General features: G+C 46.3%; 3 protein-coding genes across 3 annotated transcripts; 1 reads left to right on the top strand and 2 right to left on the bottom strand.

The window, feature by feature from the left end:
• Positions 1-303: 303 nt before the first annotated feature.
• Positions 304-4,748, top strand: SARC_10261 (hypothetical protein; the record flags this gene model as incomplete). The annotated part of the gene is made up of 7 exons (XM_014295704.1): positions 304-491; positions 870-948; positions 1,225-1,399; positions 1,885-2,207; positions 2,663-2,797; positions 3,001-3,110; positions 3,466-4,748. Coding segments are annotated over 7 exons (1,809 nt in total), but the record flags the coding sequence as incomplete, so codon positions are not given.
• Positions 4,749-7,293: 2,545 nt separating this feature from the next.
• On the bottom strand, positions 7,294-12,382 carry SARC_10260 (hypothetical protein; the record flags this gene model as incomplete). The annotated part of the gene is made up of 9 exons (XM_014295703.1): positions 7,294-7,333; positions 7,656-7,688; positions 8,114-8,228; positions 8,585-8,729; positions 9,423-9,535; positions 9,759-9,994; positions 10,493-10,794; positions 11,189-11,538; positions 11,735-12,382. 9 exons carry the CDS (start codon positions 12,380-12,382, stop codon positions 7,311-7,313), a joined length of 1,965 nt encoding a protein of 654 aa, XP_014151178.1. The 3' UTR covers positions 7,294-7,310.
• A 74-nt stretch (positions 12,383-12,456) lies between these two features.
• SARC_10259 (hypothetical protein) lies at positions 12,457-13,795 on the bottom strand (the record flags this gene model as incomplete). Its single annotated transcript, XM_014295702.1, has 3 exons — positions 12,457-12,864; positions 12,964-13,355; positions 13,735-13,795. Coding segments are annotated over 3 exons (861 nt in total), but the record flags the coding sequence as incomplete, so codon positions are not given.
• Between the last annotated feature and the right edge of the window lie 2,616 nt (positions 13,796-16,411).

The following is a 16,411-nucleotide window of genomic DNA, read 5'->3' as shown; positions in this document are numbered from 1 at the left end:
TTATATATATATTTATATATATATAAATTAAACGTTTACGCACATATATACACGGTACTTCCATAAAAAATTATAAATGATGATCATGAACTGATTCTGCTGTTATTTTTCGATATCCGTTGCTGTTTTCTGTCTAGTTATCCGCGATCGTAACTTGATGTCGTTGTAAGTTCATATTCTTTGATCACTGATTGCCATACTCTCATTGAAGCGCTGGAGAGGGTTGAATTGGGCATCCTAAATGCATAGTATCTCAGTGTACCTGTGTTGTTCTTTTAAGCTGAATACTTGTCCGTGTACCGTCATTTAGGCTCTTCCGTGACGCAGAAACGTGTGCCCAAACTCAAAGTATCAGTTAAGGCTGCTATGCTGGTCAGCGATATTCCCCGGTCCTTTCATGTGTATATAGTGGTAATATGTACAGACTTTGGCGTGTGGACGGTACATAGACGCTTCTCTCAATTTTTGGAGCTGCATCGTTATATCACAGGGTAAGTTTTGCGCTTAAGTTCAAAGTTCAGGTAGTCTCGTTTATTTTCCTTTCTGTGCCCGTTGGGGAGTGGTGATTACAAATATTGCCGATAATGAAGTCAGTCGCTATTGGTGGTGAAAGCGAGCGTTGTTTGATTTCAGATGGCTTTCTTTCCACTCGTAATGCTTGATGTTACCGGTGTGCCGTTACTGTCATTCGTACACCGAAGGGAAATATCTGAGCGCTTACTATTACGTCAGCGAGAATAGCTGCTTTAGTGGTTGCAGACTACCAATTTAAATCAAAATATTGGGTCGCGCTCGTCGCGAGTATATCCTCCTTCATTTGTGGTCTGGAAATAATGCTACAAAATACGAATTCAATTTCTTTTCTACAGAGGTCATATGCAATTTCCCGCCAACGATCTGAAGAACATATTTCCACCGAAGCGGTTTTTCCTCAACCCGTCAACTAAGGTATCCACAGAATAATCCATTTTACAAATGTCCGTCTCGACTCCTAATATTTGCTGTGTTTCACTTTGCATCCTTGCATGTCCGCGACCAATGCGTAGCTGTAGCGAGTGATGGATGTTAAGTATGAACGTTCTTCCGCATGCTACAGTCGTGAATGACTGGCTGTGCACCACTACAAGCAAGTAAGCGCACTGATACACTACCAATCGTCTCTCGCTTCAGCGATGTTCGACTTGTGCTGATACCTTCCTTCGTATGTTGCTGGTATGTACTCAGGTTGCTAAGATACGGATTGAAGAACTACACAACTATATGCAAGCCTTGCTGCAATCTCCAGCCGCCTATGAAATGCGGGTTTGGAATTTCCTAGGAGCCATCAGTTTCGCAAGGCATTTTGTGCCTTCACACCCGCTACCCCAGACGCTGGTGACCCCTTCGCTCATAGCTCACGGTACAGTGTGCTTGCTGATTTATGTGTATTATGTATGTGCCTTGTGTGCGACAAAATGAAGACCTTGTGACCTTTCGGATTGTAAAAACTTACACGAACGGTGTGCAACCCGTCGCTCCGCTCATTATCTTGTAATATTATTCAGCCTGTGAAGTTCTTGTGGCGATACCCAGCCTTTGGAAGTATTTGTGCGATTGACCTAATCTGGAGATTTTTTTCTGGTCTATAGAAGTTCGCGCAATAACCTTTGACATGCATACGATACCAATAAAACCTTCATTTGCGGTGCAAGGTTTGCGGCTGAATTTATGTACTCATGCACAAGGGATATTACGACCGTTTTGTGTTTACAGTGAAATTATTTTAATTCTGCAGGAGCTGAGTCGCGTCGAGTCTTATAAATGTTTCTCTATAGAGTTTCGTCAAATCGAATCTGAATATTCTTTCCGCTTAATTTTTTTCGGCATGCCGCGTAATGTAAACAGAGTTTCTACACAGCAGTGACCGGAACATCGCTGTCACATTTGTCGAGTTTGCCGCTCGGCTGCTGCGGTCCGTAGTCACACGCGATGGCAATGAACAGCCCGTCACCAAAGGGGTGGTACTACCCACTCTGCGAGAGATGGTCGTCATGCTGATTCACACCGGTCGCATGTCCTTCACCTCCTTCACACTCTCGCTGCTGTACGTGAAGCAAATCCGGGATCTGAGAGGCAAGCACAGTATACGTGGCTGTCCGCACCTGCTCTTAATCGCTGCTCTGATCGTCACAGCGAAGTTTCTGTACGACGAGCCACCGCACCCGATAGTAAGTGCCGTTCGTGTATCATTTCCACTTGAGGTATTGGTATCTGATATGTGACAGTGTCGAGTGAGATGTAGTGATGCATTCAAATGCACTGTGCAGTGCTGCTCATTTCGTTTTTATGCGATGGATTGGATTTGGTGTGCTTATATATATATGTATATATATATATAGCTGTGTGATTTTTAAATGATCTAGAAGCGCCAAGCTATCAAGCCCTTGTGTGTTAATAGATCCTGATCACAAACATGAAAAATGCTTACGCGCGGTGAAATAAGAACGCGGATATGCGTAAAATCGGTTTTGGATCTCTCGAGTCGCAGTATGGGCGATATAAGACTAATAATCGTGTACGTTGATATATGGACCTGTTTGTGCGCCTGTTGCTGTTATTGCAATCCTGATCAGCCCGGGCCACTCCTCCGTTAATATTCATTCACTGGGTCATCACACTGCAGGTGAATAATTGGTTTACACCGCGCGAGATATGGCACATGGAACTCAAGATCTTAACAGGCATTCAATTCAATCTCAACGTGAGTGAGAAGGTTTATTCAACGTTTGTAAATCGAATGGACAAGTCCATGTGCAAGGTGAGTAAATCGCATCGAGTTGTGTTTCTGCAAATTTAAGTGATTGCTATTGCGTTCGTGATAAATAGGCAATCTGAATCGATGTCATGTATCGGGTTTTTAATACTATATTGAGGCCTTACACAGATTAGTACCAGTCACGAGAACCCTTCGCTCATAGCACTATTGTCGGCGCATTCTTCATCCTTTCCTCCTTTCGTTAGCACTTTTTGTCTGGCGACCTAGATATGCAAAATCAGAAGCAACTAGAAGCGAAACAGCACTATAATTGGGCCGATCAACCGCTATTTGGTGGCGAGGGGGCTGCTAGACGGTATGTAGATTTCTTCGCATACGCACTAAACCACGTTCGCATGTGATGCATTGCGGGATTCATATGTTATGGATACGATTGTTCACAGTACCAGTGCTACGCTCGTGCGGCACTCTGAAAGCAATGTTTGCAGCATGCTCGTATTTGACATCCAGTCGCGTGTCGCACAAATGTTCCTCCGTACGGACATACTAATGATGAGTTTAGTTGCATGAAGCTGTGGACTACCCTCAAATCTTAAGAAGGTGTACGGCGTGCCGGATATTCCCCACGCAGTACACCGTCAACGATTCTCCTCCAAAGATGACGGCTGAAACTAAAATTGTCACTCACATTCCCTTTTTACGACCTACAGCCTCGGTACGTGGATATATTTGTCAGACGACAGCAAGCAACGCACCGCAGAGGACATCGCCCAGCAGCGACAGGCGCGTACCGCTCCCACGTCTCCTGTGCCCCCGAAACACCAGTCACAACCCACGAGCCACCAATCACCCAATGCAACGGGCGACGCAGCAGCGCCGGAAGCAAAGCCGATCTTACGAAGCCCTTCGTATGACAATCTGTCGGAGCAGCTCTTGTTGCGTAGAGCGTCCGGGGCGAGTGTTATTGAAGAAGTTCTGGAACACAGTGAGTGTATACGGGCTAACGGGTACGGTGACACGGGCACGGGAACTGAATGTGCCGGCAGCAGTGGTACGCGGCGTGCGCATGATAACCAAACGGTGGGGTCGGCCTGGAGCGAAGACTACCTCAGCGAGATCATGGGGGTGTGTGCGAATGGGGTAGAGGGGGTTCAAGGGTTGGGAACGGGTAAGGGCAAAGCGGCTACCGTAACGGAACTGGCGGATGCAAACAAATCACCGCTGCTGGTCGGTAGTGTGTGGGGATGTGCAAGGGAGTGTGGCAATGCGAACTGTACCGGGGCGTGTTGCCGAAGGCGCTCGCAGGACGCTAAACATCAGAACGAGATGAGGCTGCGCAACCAGAGCTGGTCCGACGATCAGTTGCATATAGTAGACCCAAGTACTGGCGCAGGACAATCGTTGGAGCAGCTTGGGAGTAGTGGTTTGGACCCAACCAGGTGTAAGACGCAATCTCAGCCCCGAGCGAGTATGGCGCAGGTTATAGAGGCTGTGCAGGATGTGCGGTAGCACGGCAATCTAAATATTTATCACACGTAATATATGCCGATAAGAAATTTTGGGACATGGGAGGGCCAGTCAAGCAACCGCAAGCTAACCTACGCGCCCTCGGACACCTTTCCGAATCAGCTTAGTGAAGCACGTCCTCAAGTATAGTACTATAGACTGCAAAAATATCGGATGGCTATATACAATTATCCGTTCCTCTCTCGGTAGCATCTCGATATACGTTCGGAGAGCTTGCAGAGCAGTTTCAGGGCCTGCAGTAATTTGCCACAATGGCGTTTTATCTGATGAGTGTTCAACTTGTCGGAATTCGTGAGGGTATCACATGAGCAAATTGCTATCGCCAAACAATTGTTGGGTCAACGACCCGTAGTTCAACGCATACCAGTTTTGAAAATCGGGCGATTTCCATGTTGGTTCTAGGTGTACAAGTTTTGGTGATGCGATTATATAAAAGGGATGGAAAAGACGCCAACCCCCCCCCCCCCCCCACGGAATGCTAACCAATTCATCTGCGTCACTGAGTACCATTAATCGAGTAGTACGTGATCATTGGCTTCTGATTGGTTGTTAGCCGAAATGACTCTTCAAGGATTTTCCCATTTCGAGTGATGGCATCTGACAATAAAGTTCTCCTAGATCTCAGAAGTGAATAAGCCCTGCATCAGTCTACAAATTCCAATACACAGATGTACCGACACGAAGCAGGTCTTTCAAAAGTCTTGAACTTTGTCTAAATTGATACGAAGCAGATCTTTCATTAGTCTTGAACTTTGTCTAAATTGATAGGAAGCAGGTCTTTCAATAGTCTTGGACTTGTCTAAATTGATACGAAACAGGTTTTTAATTAGTCTTAAACTTTGTCCAAATTTATTGTCTAAATTGCTTCAAAGCTGGTAAATTTAGGCCCATTCTAGGGGCATGCCCCATTGCGTTCCATAAGAGCAAGCATATAAATATACGATTGCACAGTCACAGGGGAGTATTACTGCCTTTCAGCCTACTTGTCAGCAAAAAGCGGCATCGTGCAATAGGTGCGCTTCTCAAGAACAAAAGCGTGTAGAGCCGGTACATCCACATATATTTCGTCGAAAACTGTGATTATGATCCACGGTGTGTCTTTTTTCGTCAATTACACGCTCAAAGATGTATGTCTCACCAGAGATAACTTGGAAAAGCAAGTCGATCAACGCGTTGATCTTTGGCGTCACTTGGAAGTTTTCCCTTGGTGCTTGGATCAATAAAGTTGGAGAATGTCAACCGCAGAAGGCAACGCCCGAGGCTGGTCTATGACTACCAGTGTGAATAGTCCGCTCAACACTTGATGATGGCCACGAAACCATACGAATCTGCAAGCCCAACTAAGTATAAAACAATAAGATATAGCGCATCATTATTGGTCAACGAGGCGGGGGTTCCCAGCAAGGACTAATTCTGTATTGCTTTCGAATTGATCTCCATCTTCTACGTAGGCGTAATCCCCTTGCCCTGTATCAACATACGCACTCAGTGGGGCCTTCCTGCATGGCAGTGTAACCCCTATTATCCGTGCTACGTTGGTATTCATTTTCGCTCTCGTCTTTGGCCGATATATAATTCGAGTTTCGACTGACTAGATCTGCTTCATAAGCATCAGTATCAACATTCTGATACAAGGAACTCGCGAAGTTTCCGCCCGCCGAAACTATTTCGTATTCCCGTATGCCAAATGCAGGTTCGTGTACGGGAATATTTTTGTACCCCCTGATAGAGTGATTGGGGTCTTGGATGATGTTGACTTGAGTGATACCACTGGTGCCACTGATATTAGAGGCCACTGTCATACTGTTTGCGTCTGCCGGGTTCGGCGAAAGCCCATGACCCCGTCGTCGATTGAGATGTTGTGCACATTGTTGACGTTCGCTCGTACACTGTTTGATACCGTACTTTGTATATTTCGACCCTTGTGCCCGGCCCGTGATCTGCGAGATAAATTCTCCCTCTCGTGCGAATCCATCGCGATATCTGCTTCAACAGCCTACGATGGAAGCGAGAAGCAAAACAACATTAGCGCGAGAATGAATGACTGACCAGTTTCAATGACGAACAGTCCGGAGGTACAACCATATGATAAATGACAAAGGTACAACAAATAGTAAAAGGCAAAGGTACAACCATATAATAAAAGGCAAGTGTCATCTGGCAGGCAGATTTCCCTATAAACAATAATAACTCAGAGACACAACGCGCGGTATGGAGCGCGAGTTCTGATACCCGTAATTTGACGGACTGGGGGCAGTGTGGGACGAAGAGTCCACCACAAGTTCCGGTGAGTGTATAGAAGGTAGGTCGATCGTCGGGGTTGATGTTCCAACGCTTGAGCATCATATCGTAAACTTCCTGCAAATGGGCAAAAGAAAGTTTAGTGCACTCGGATAAACACGAATACAGTAGCGTGCAACAGAGACGCTGTGCTGACTGAGAACGTGTGGGAGTATATGCTGCTGTTGATGTTGTGACGGTAGAAACAGCTTTGGATTCCACAGTACCCGCACTAGAGTGGTGTACGCGCCGCATCCGGCATGTTTTTTGGACCAAAATAACAGAACGTCATGTTTCATAATACGAAATTCTTATTTAACAAGAAGGCCTTGACAATCACATTGTGCGGTGTATACCTTGGGAGATGAAACGTACGCCTGCAACGCAGAAGACGCAGGCTGCCATCGCTATGGACAAGTAGCAACACAAGTCTTGGCCCTTATTCATATCCTGCAAGCACGCACGCACCTAAAGGTAGAATAGAAGCCCGCGAATTGCATCCGTACTTTTGGTTGTAGACAACAAACTATCAGGATCACACACAGAATTTCTACACAGTGGAGTATGATTTACCCAGCAATTGGAATGCAAGACTATTGACTCTACCTTGGTTCAACCGGTCGGTATTGGTAATCGCTGCCCATCCCGAAGAAACGACAAAATATAGTTCATGCCGGTCTGACCGTTGTAAGGTTGCGCCTTTGCGTCCGTGAATATTTCCTAAAGGGTCACACCATATGACCAGACATCACTTTCGGTGTTGAATCGTTTCTGAATTGCAGGCAAACAGCGGTGATTAGGATAACAAGGTGTAACAATTTTCTTCTAGGTGGAGTAAACGGTACGTATACGGTTTAAAGGCTCACCAAGTCCAATCCAATTAGTTCAAAGTTAATATCCAGCGAACAACCACACGCATTGCAAACTCAGGTTCTAGAATTTCGCGCTTGCGTTGCTCCCTGTAAAAAGGTTGCCAAGTTGGTCAACCGTATTCCGTATGCATACCTACTTACAAATCTCACGCCGAAAACCGCGCAAAGATTGCTGGGTATGTGCATAGCATTCATAGCAGCAATACTCGAGTCGCGCTTACCTCTACCAAGGCTCGGGGTGACATCGTCAATCCCTACGCCGATTGAGGGTCGCGTGTAAAGACAGCGGACGAGGCAACAAGCAAGCAGATAAGTTCAGTGACTATTTGTTGTGACAAAAAGGTTGTACCGAACTTATCAGCTAGAACTTATCTGGATTGAATCAGATATACCATTAGCAATACGCAACACAAAAACATGGTTAGGACGCCCGTGACTACACTACCCTGTTGTACTGGGAAGTTCTAACTCATCGCCATGAATCTCGCTTTATAATGTGAATGTGAACGCTTGACCATAAGCCAAAAGCACAATCAAACCGAAACGAAGCGTGCTGTCAATAACTATAGGTGCGGGTCAGGAAAATATTAGGTAGTTAACAGGTGCCATATAGAAAAATCGAGTTTATGGATATGATTTTTATCCACTGCCAAGGGCGAGCCAATAAGCCAATCTACACCTGTTTTTAAGTGCACCCTGCGGGATTCAGCAAATGATTGCCCGCACACCTCTGTGACTATCCCACGTCGAAGACTGGAATCGGCCACTTTCACCACCGGAAAACCAAAAGTATTCTGCGCTAGACGGATTGGGATGTGGCAGTATGAATACGGGTACAATTCTCACCGAGATGGTGAACAGCACTAGAACTCCTGTACGAGTCAGTATACAAGGGTAAAACTCTAGTGGCAGAGTAGTGGTAAAAACTATCCGCAATGTAGAAACCTCGTTCGCACCTAAATAGTCGCTAGCTAAGCTGGGGGGGAGGGGGGGGCGGGGGGTAATTGAGGCATCGCATCGTGAATATCACCACAGCTTCGTCTGAAATACATCCGATATTTACAGACAACACTTCAGTAGCCGCACAGGGATGAACAAACTAACCGACACCGAACACTCACAGCTAGTGAGCAGAAGTGAGTCGGCTCACCTGACCGGGTGCAGTGAGGATGCAGTTGCGACTGGCGAAATCGCTATGCACCACACCAATGTCACTGAGGTAGTACATGCCTCGGGCAATCTGGAATGCAGAGAATAGCTTCTCCGCGTGTGTGACTCTCACGTTCCGCTTGTCCCTGCCGGAACAGAAACAGAATTAATCGACTTGATTACTGAGCTGTGACACTATTAGTTTCTCTACGCATCGGCATGACAGGTCAAGCTCACGTCTTCAAAAAACAGGATCTCTCAAATATTTACACACCTCGACAATCTTAATACTACAACAAACGCGTGAATCTTACTCTGTTGTAGCATACGTATAGTAACAATATTAATAACAAACATAATAATCATATGATACGTTAATATAAATTTGAAACAAACACTTGAACCTTACTCTGTTGTAGCATACGTTAATAACAAACATGATAATCATATGTACGTTAATATAAATTTGAAACAAACACTTGAACCTTACTCTGTTGTAGCATACGTAAACTTAAAACATCCGTACAGTAACAGCAAACGTCGATATCTGTATGGTACGTTAATATGGATTTGAAACAAATGAACCTTACTCTGTTAGTAGCATACTTATAGTTAGAACATACGTATAGTTGAAGCATAGGTACAGTAATAGCAAACATTAATATCAATATGGCACGTTAATATCATTTTAAAAGAAACGCTTGAACTTACTCTGTTGGTAGCATACGTATAGTTAAAAACATACGTACAGCAATAGCAAACATTAATATCGATATGGCACGTTAATATATGGACTCGAAACATACGTGGCCGGGCCGCTAGAATGTGCTTTGACTTACTGAGAGAATAGATACGTATGTAAATCACCCATAGTCATCAGCACCATTATTATTGACAGATGCGGACCTTGTGAGAGAGCCAGAGCTCCCAACTCGAAACTCATAGTTTTAAGCTGAAGATGGATGGATGCAAGTACATCGTTCAGTGTAAAGTAGCAACCCAGGAGGTGGGATAGCGGTCGGGAAGCTAACATAACGTGCAACAGACTGGGCGAGGCGGTGCATGTAATATCGAGCATAGCCCTTCATACGATCCATATTAAGCGCTTTTAAAACTAAGCATGAAATACCGGAACAGTCGACTGCAATCAATAGTTAGCCTGAGAGCAAACATACCGAATTCTCCATAAAACTGGCCAAGACCTGATCGCTTAGATTAACGTTGAGCACTCGGATAGCCACAGGGGAGCTCTGTTCCGCAAACTCCCCGAGTTCCTTAACCTCAACACAGCACACTACGCCGAAACGACTACGGTGTAGTTCTTGGATCTTCTCCAGGCGATCGACAGAGACATGCCCTTTATTGCGCTTCATCTCTTTGCGAATGAGTATGGCGGTGGGGTCACTTATCTCTGTGAGGCGTGGGGCAGATAGAAGGTTGATTGTCAGGATGGACCGGTATATACGAAGCAGGACACCAAACGTAGCAATAATGCTTTGCGAAGGCGTGGTACAGATATAATAAGAGATTGATGCTTTTGGAAAGGTACAGAGTGATTGTAGTCCAGTCAAAAACAGCATAGGAAAGGCCAAGCGGGCGATGAAAATGAGAAGGGGTGAACATAATAAACACTTGTCCCTTCTAGATGACTTCATCTGCTGCACGCATAGAGTCAGGTTTGAATTGACAGCAGAATCCGAATCAGTCGTATGAATCGTCTTGAGGCAAAAGTTTCAAAAAAAGTGAGCATCAGAACCCCGAAAGCTCTGCGCAACTTCCTGATCAATGAGACCAGTGATGTCGTGGAAAGGACAACTCAAAGCACGTCACAACCGAACCGATCATACTCACAAAAGAACGCCCACCAAGACCACTTAGAGCAGATGGTACGACAAAGGGCGCGACATACTGGCCAGGAATTTCTCAGGCATATTGAGGAACAGATTGAGCTTGTTTGCGGCCCAGGCCAAAGCGATAGCTACGGAAGCTATCACGACTACCACTATTGTGATTAGTGCCACTATCCACGAGGTTACCGATGAGGTGTCATTGTTCAGCTCGACCGGATCGCCCGCAACTGTCATCGAAATCATGTACAAGGGGAATTGTGCTCCACTATTCGAAGCCTCCACGAGCAGCGTGGCTGCGTTTGGGCTGAAGCCCATTTCCAGTACTACACTGCCGGCCGACGCTTTCAAGACCGTAATCTCACTGCAAATAGGCGAGGTGTGATAGCACTTTATATCAACGGATATTGAAAGTGACTAGCAGTCAATTGTCAATATTTACAATACGGAGCGACTAAGAGATCACGACCCGTTCGCTAGGCACGCCAAAAGGGGCGCGTTTTAAAGAGTACGAGATCAACTAGCGGGGTCGACTAGTCATCCGCTCTTGCTCGCAGTTTCAATATGCATCCACACATTTGCACAAGCATCTGACAGGGTGCTATCTACACATTACACAGCAATCATGCCCATCCACGCAGTGGAGAAAACGTCGCAACAAACACCTTATCGCCGCCGATGTCATTCAAAAGCTATTAAGCATGTATACGCAAACATCATGTTCAAACGCAGCAGAGGACAACAACACTCACACTTACTCAGATGGCACCCGGAGAAAGGCTGTGATAGATTCACTTGTCTGTTCCGCGTCTGCATCAGTCCAGTCGTCGATATCGGCGTCGAGAGTTAACACAACTTCCACCATATTACACGCAGTCCCAGTAGCCCCATGCATACAGCCGCCACACACTGTATTCGTGGGGTTTGTGCATTCAGATATCACTTCGACGCAGAAATCGGTGGAGGCGCAGTCAGCACACTCGCGATCGGTTGTCGTGGTAGGTTGCGTACTTTCGTACTCATGGCCCCCACACTCCGTGAGCGGTAAACAGATTGTGTCCTCTGTCTCGGTGTATAATTGATACATGTACTGTGACCGCGTACATTGCTGTAGCGAGAATTGATAGATCGTGAACTTAGAGAAAAAGTATCGCATCTTTGGTTGTAACATAATCTTGCATAAAAAAAGGGCATCCTTACAAATCTGGAAATGAACTGAACAACTGTGTATGTATGCCTCACGGTACGAATACACGGATCAGAAACATAGCCCATACCACACGCGTATGGGCTGATTCACATACCGTTACCCCGGCGCATCGATGAGTAGTAGTATTCAAGTAGTAGCCGCTGTGGCAAACATTACACAGGATCCCCTTGGTGTAAGGCTGCAGCTCGGTCATGTTGATCTCCGTACACCCCACAGGTACCTCACACATGTGTGCGCAATCAGCACCGGTCGCACCTCCGAGACATTCACACACGGCATCACTCGTCTCTGTGCAGTTCTGCGAGATTACGCCCAGCGTTCCACAGCTCACACACTCTCTGCACTCCTCCAATTCGCTGGTCAGGTATAAGTAGTAGCCTTTCTCGCAGCGCTCGCACATGCTACCCGCCGAAGGCGACAGAGAACTGAACTCACACGCCGTTGTGTTGCCTTCCATGCAGAAATCTGGCAGCTGACACTGCTGCGTACAATTGCCCCCTGTCAACCCCTCGGGACAAGCACAGACCGTATCCGTCGTGGACGTACACGGTGCAACTATCTCGCCATCAGCCCCGCAGGAGCTGCACTCATTACACCCCAGATGGTTGTCGGGGCTCCACTTATCCTCACCACACACACACGACACCGCCGCGTTGAGGGCTGAGTACGTACATTTTGCAGTGCTTCCACACTTTTGTTCAACCAGGTCCTGCGCCCATTCACACTGGCAGGCATCCACCATATCATTCTCACACCCGAGACTAGAGGCGATGGACACAGACGGACAGTATGTGCTACCTAGGTTATTGGCAAAGCTTAAATTCCCGGGGGGGGGGGGGGGTCGACCACGAGCAACAGGGAGGAAGTGGCAATCGCAGCCCCACTAGCAGCTCTATTACAGGTAAGCGTGCTGTTGGTGAGGCTCACGCTGTCACTTACCTCAATAGCCCCCCCACTGTTCCCGGCCGTGTTGCTGCTGATATCTGAGCGGACCACCGAGACCGCTCCGTACGCCTTGGGCGCACCCCCCTGGTTCACTGTCGTATTATATACCAGCGACGAATCCGTGACACTCACTTTGTCGCCGCCGTCAGCAAACCCGCCATCGTCAGACGCCTGGTTATGATGTCCCGTGACGTTGTGCAGCACAAAAGCCCCAGACCCCGTCCACAGTGCGCCGCCACTGGTGCCGTTGGCCACGCTGTTGTAGGTGAAGTTGCAGGCCTGGGGAAAGATATTGCCCGTGCGGAATCCGATGCAGGCCCCGCCCACAGGCAACTACTCACCGTACATCTCATTGTACTTCATATACATAGGGGCTACATGGTTGTAGTGGAAGGTCGACTGAACCGCGAACACATCGGTGCCGTCGGTAACCACCACGGCCCCATGGCCCCCGGCGATGTTCTCCATAGCCGTTAGGTTGTTCAGAAGCACATCATTGAGAATGAACACATACAGGCCACCTTTCGATGTTGCACGGTTGGTAGTCATTGCGCAGTCGTTCAGTGTAAGGGCTGCGCCGCTATAGACGATAGAGCCCGTGAAAGCTGTGTTGTTCGTGAGTGCACAGTTGTTTAATTGGAGGTGAGACCCCGACACGAACACGCCCCCATTCGCGGAAGCTGCATTGCTGTCGAAGACGGAATTATTGAACACAGACGAGTTGCTGAGTCTCTCGTTGTACCAGCACGCCCCATTGTCAGCGAATGTGTCTGGTATGAGCCAGGCGGGCGGAGATAAAGGCGTCAGATTGGATATCGAACCCAGGTGTACCAGGGGTCAAATCTGCATTCAAAGGCGGGCCTCAAAAAATCGGCCGGGTCAGATGTTTGCAAGCACGAGCAAATGACAAACACAAAAGGTACACACTAGTACGCATACGGAATACTCTTCAAGCTTCGGTATTCAGTAGCACACACCTGTAAAACCGCTAGCCTCACTCACAACAACTAATTGTTAATAAAAACTAGAGCCAGCACAACAGCATAACTGCCACACAAAGTGAAGAACTGGCTCACACATTCAGTAATATATCCGCACCAAGCGTGCAGGCTAGAGACGAGCAAACTACAGCTTACGACCGTGACATACTCTCTTGCACGTAGATAGCGCCGCCCCTTTGTGATCCGCCATTCTTGGACAACAAAGTTATCTGTGATCAGAAGATGGCCACTCGAGTGTATTGCGCACCCACCCTAAATGATGAAAACAACAAGCGGCGCAGAAAATATGAGATCTGACTGTAGGCTATTTAATTGACTGTCCATTTAAATAGTCAGAGGTTCTAGGTCGTGCGCGGTTTGACCCCGAACCATATACTGCATATATATATATGTACAAAAATAGAACAGGACGCGAGATATACAAGCGGGAGCGGTAGGTACTGGCGTCGAACACACTATGGAAAAGGTCAGACAGCAGAAAGCCGTAGTTCAACACCATAAGGTGAGCCCACTGTACTCCATACGACTACGAACACAAAATATCCAAATGCGGAGTGCTGCTTCCTACCATTTCGCAGGTATTGCCTACAAAAGACGAGTTTCTCACACCCATTTCCCTCAGCGACGCCTGGTACACTGCAGACCATTTGGCCCGGTTGCCCTCGAATCTGGAACCGTTGATCTGGATATCGCCGAAGGCGCTCAATGCGCCCCCCAGGGCTGTATGCCGCAAGGGGGTAAGAGATTTTATATAGACTTCGTGAAATACTATTTGAGCGATTTTGAGGCGAGACCGGTGATATAAACTCGGACAGAGTGCAATGATTGCGATATTTCATACGGCCCTCATCACGACTGCACGTTAAGACCAGATATACGGATTCAAATTCTGGACAAAAGTTAAACCTCCAGATCTGAGACTGATACGCGCCACTATCTCGTGTATTCCTTTTTTTAGGCGATACAAATTCGAAGGTGCTCGCAGACATGCACGGTGGAATAGTGGGGGTTAAAATTACACGAGTAGTCTCATTGGTCACAAGACCAATCCCTACTACCTTGCAAACAGTCTATGTGCCTGAGACACCGGTCGCCGTATTGTTGGTCATAACGCAGTCGACTACTGCCATCAGACCGTCTGAAAGGAAAACCGCACCCCCGTTTTACGCAGCATTACCCGACGCTACAATCCTAGTTAGGGTTATGCCTTTGGTTGTCAAGGTGGTAACAGAAGAAGTGTTATATTCAGTGCTGAAAATATTCCCACGTCGTAAGGCAGGAGAGCAGTCCTGACGCTTTTACTAACGCAATCTAAAACATTAAACGGTATGCGCGAGATAGTCCGAGCCAATGTAGAATACTACGCAGATTTACTTGAAATTGAAACGTAGATGTAGAAAGATCGTCGATCCACACACCTTTCAGGATGTACAAATCTCAAAGTGAACACTGAAAATACCTGAATCTTACATGCACGGACGCAATTCAATATAAATGTAGGGCAGACTGTTTTCCCAGTCAATATCAGGAAGTGCCTTGTTGACGCAAACGTCAGAGTACACAGAAAAGTATAAAAACTCAACTGTACCAGTTGATATGGCCCGTAAAAGACACATTCGGTGCTACTGATGGCTCTCCACAAAGTTCATCGCCAAGAATTCGTCAACTTACCATATTGCGCATAGATAGCACCGCCACTACTCGAATCGATCCCTCCTCTGTTGAGGTAGAAATAACTATCAGTCACCACACCAGAGCCGGTATATACAGCGGCACCATCTTGTATATGGAGTACGGAATGAAAGAAGGACAAAACAAGCGGCAGTGAGGGGGTTGGCGAGCACACATAGACGGGCAGATATTTGTTTCGAGGCCTCACAGGAACACAATATTTAAGAACTATGGCAAACACTACAAATAGTTCTAATATTATAGAACAATAATACCAGTGGAGGTTAATGCGACTGATGAGACGCGGCAATACAATTACGCGCGCGCCTGTCAGTTCGGCAGGAACTAAATAAATCGAGCGATGTATTGAAAAGCACGAATTTCGTCTATAGATACAAAATTCATGCATACATGCATAGGGGTTCGAGGACATTCAGTACGATACAACGCGTCAACTGACTTACCGTACTAACTGTATTGTTCAGGAATGAACTCCCGGTGGCCTTTATACGTGTATTTGAATTGACGGCTGTGAGAGATAGCATCAGAAAAAAATTATTATATTGAAATGTTATATCCAAAGCTACGGACATATTGTGAGAGATAGAACGCGGATAAAAGTAGCTAACTTCCTGCATGCAGTGATGCGGATGCGATAGTCTCAATAGAAGGACATGACATGATACACATAAGACGCACAACCAGTATGTACAGCAATTGTGAATTTACGACATGATACACATAAGGCGCACAACCAGTACATACAGCAATTGTAAATTTACATGATACACATAAGACGCACAACCAGTATGTACAGCAATTGTAAATATACGACTTGATACACATAAGATGCACAACCAGTATGTACAGCAATTGTAAATATACGACATGATATACATAAGACGCACAACCAGTATGTACAGCAATTGTAAATATACGACATGATATACATTAGACGCACAACCAGTATGTACAGCAATTGTAGATTTACATGATACACATAAGACGCACAACCAGTATGTACAGCAATTGTGATTTACGACATGATACACATAAGACGCACAACCAGTATGTACAGCAATTGTAAATATACGACTTGATACACATAAGACGCCCAACCAGTAATGTACAGCAATTGTAAATATACGACATGA

The sequence above is a fragment of the Sphaeroforma arctica genome (genome assembly GCF_001186125.1).
Source record: "Sphaeroforma arctica JP610 unplaced genomic scaffold supercont1.1187, whole genome shotgun sequence".
Classification (NCBI taxonomy): Eukaryota; class Ichthyosporea; order Ichthyophonida; genus Sphaeroforma; species Sphaeroforma arctica.
The sequence above is the reverse complement of the archived record's forward strand: the minus strand, read 5'-3'. Positions and strand labels throughout refer to the sequence as shown.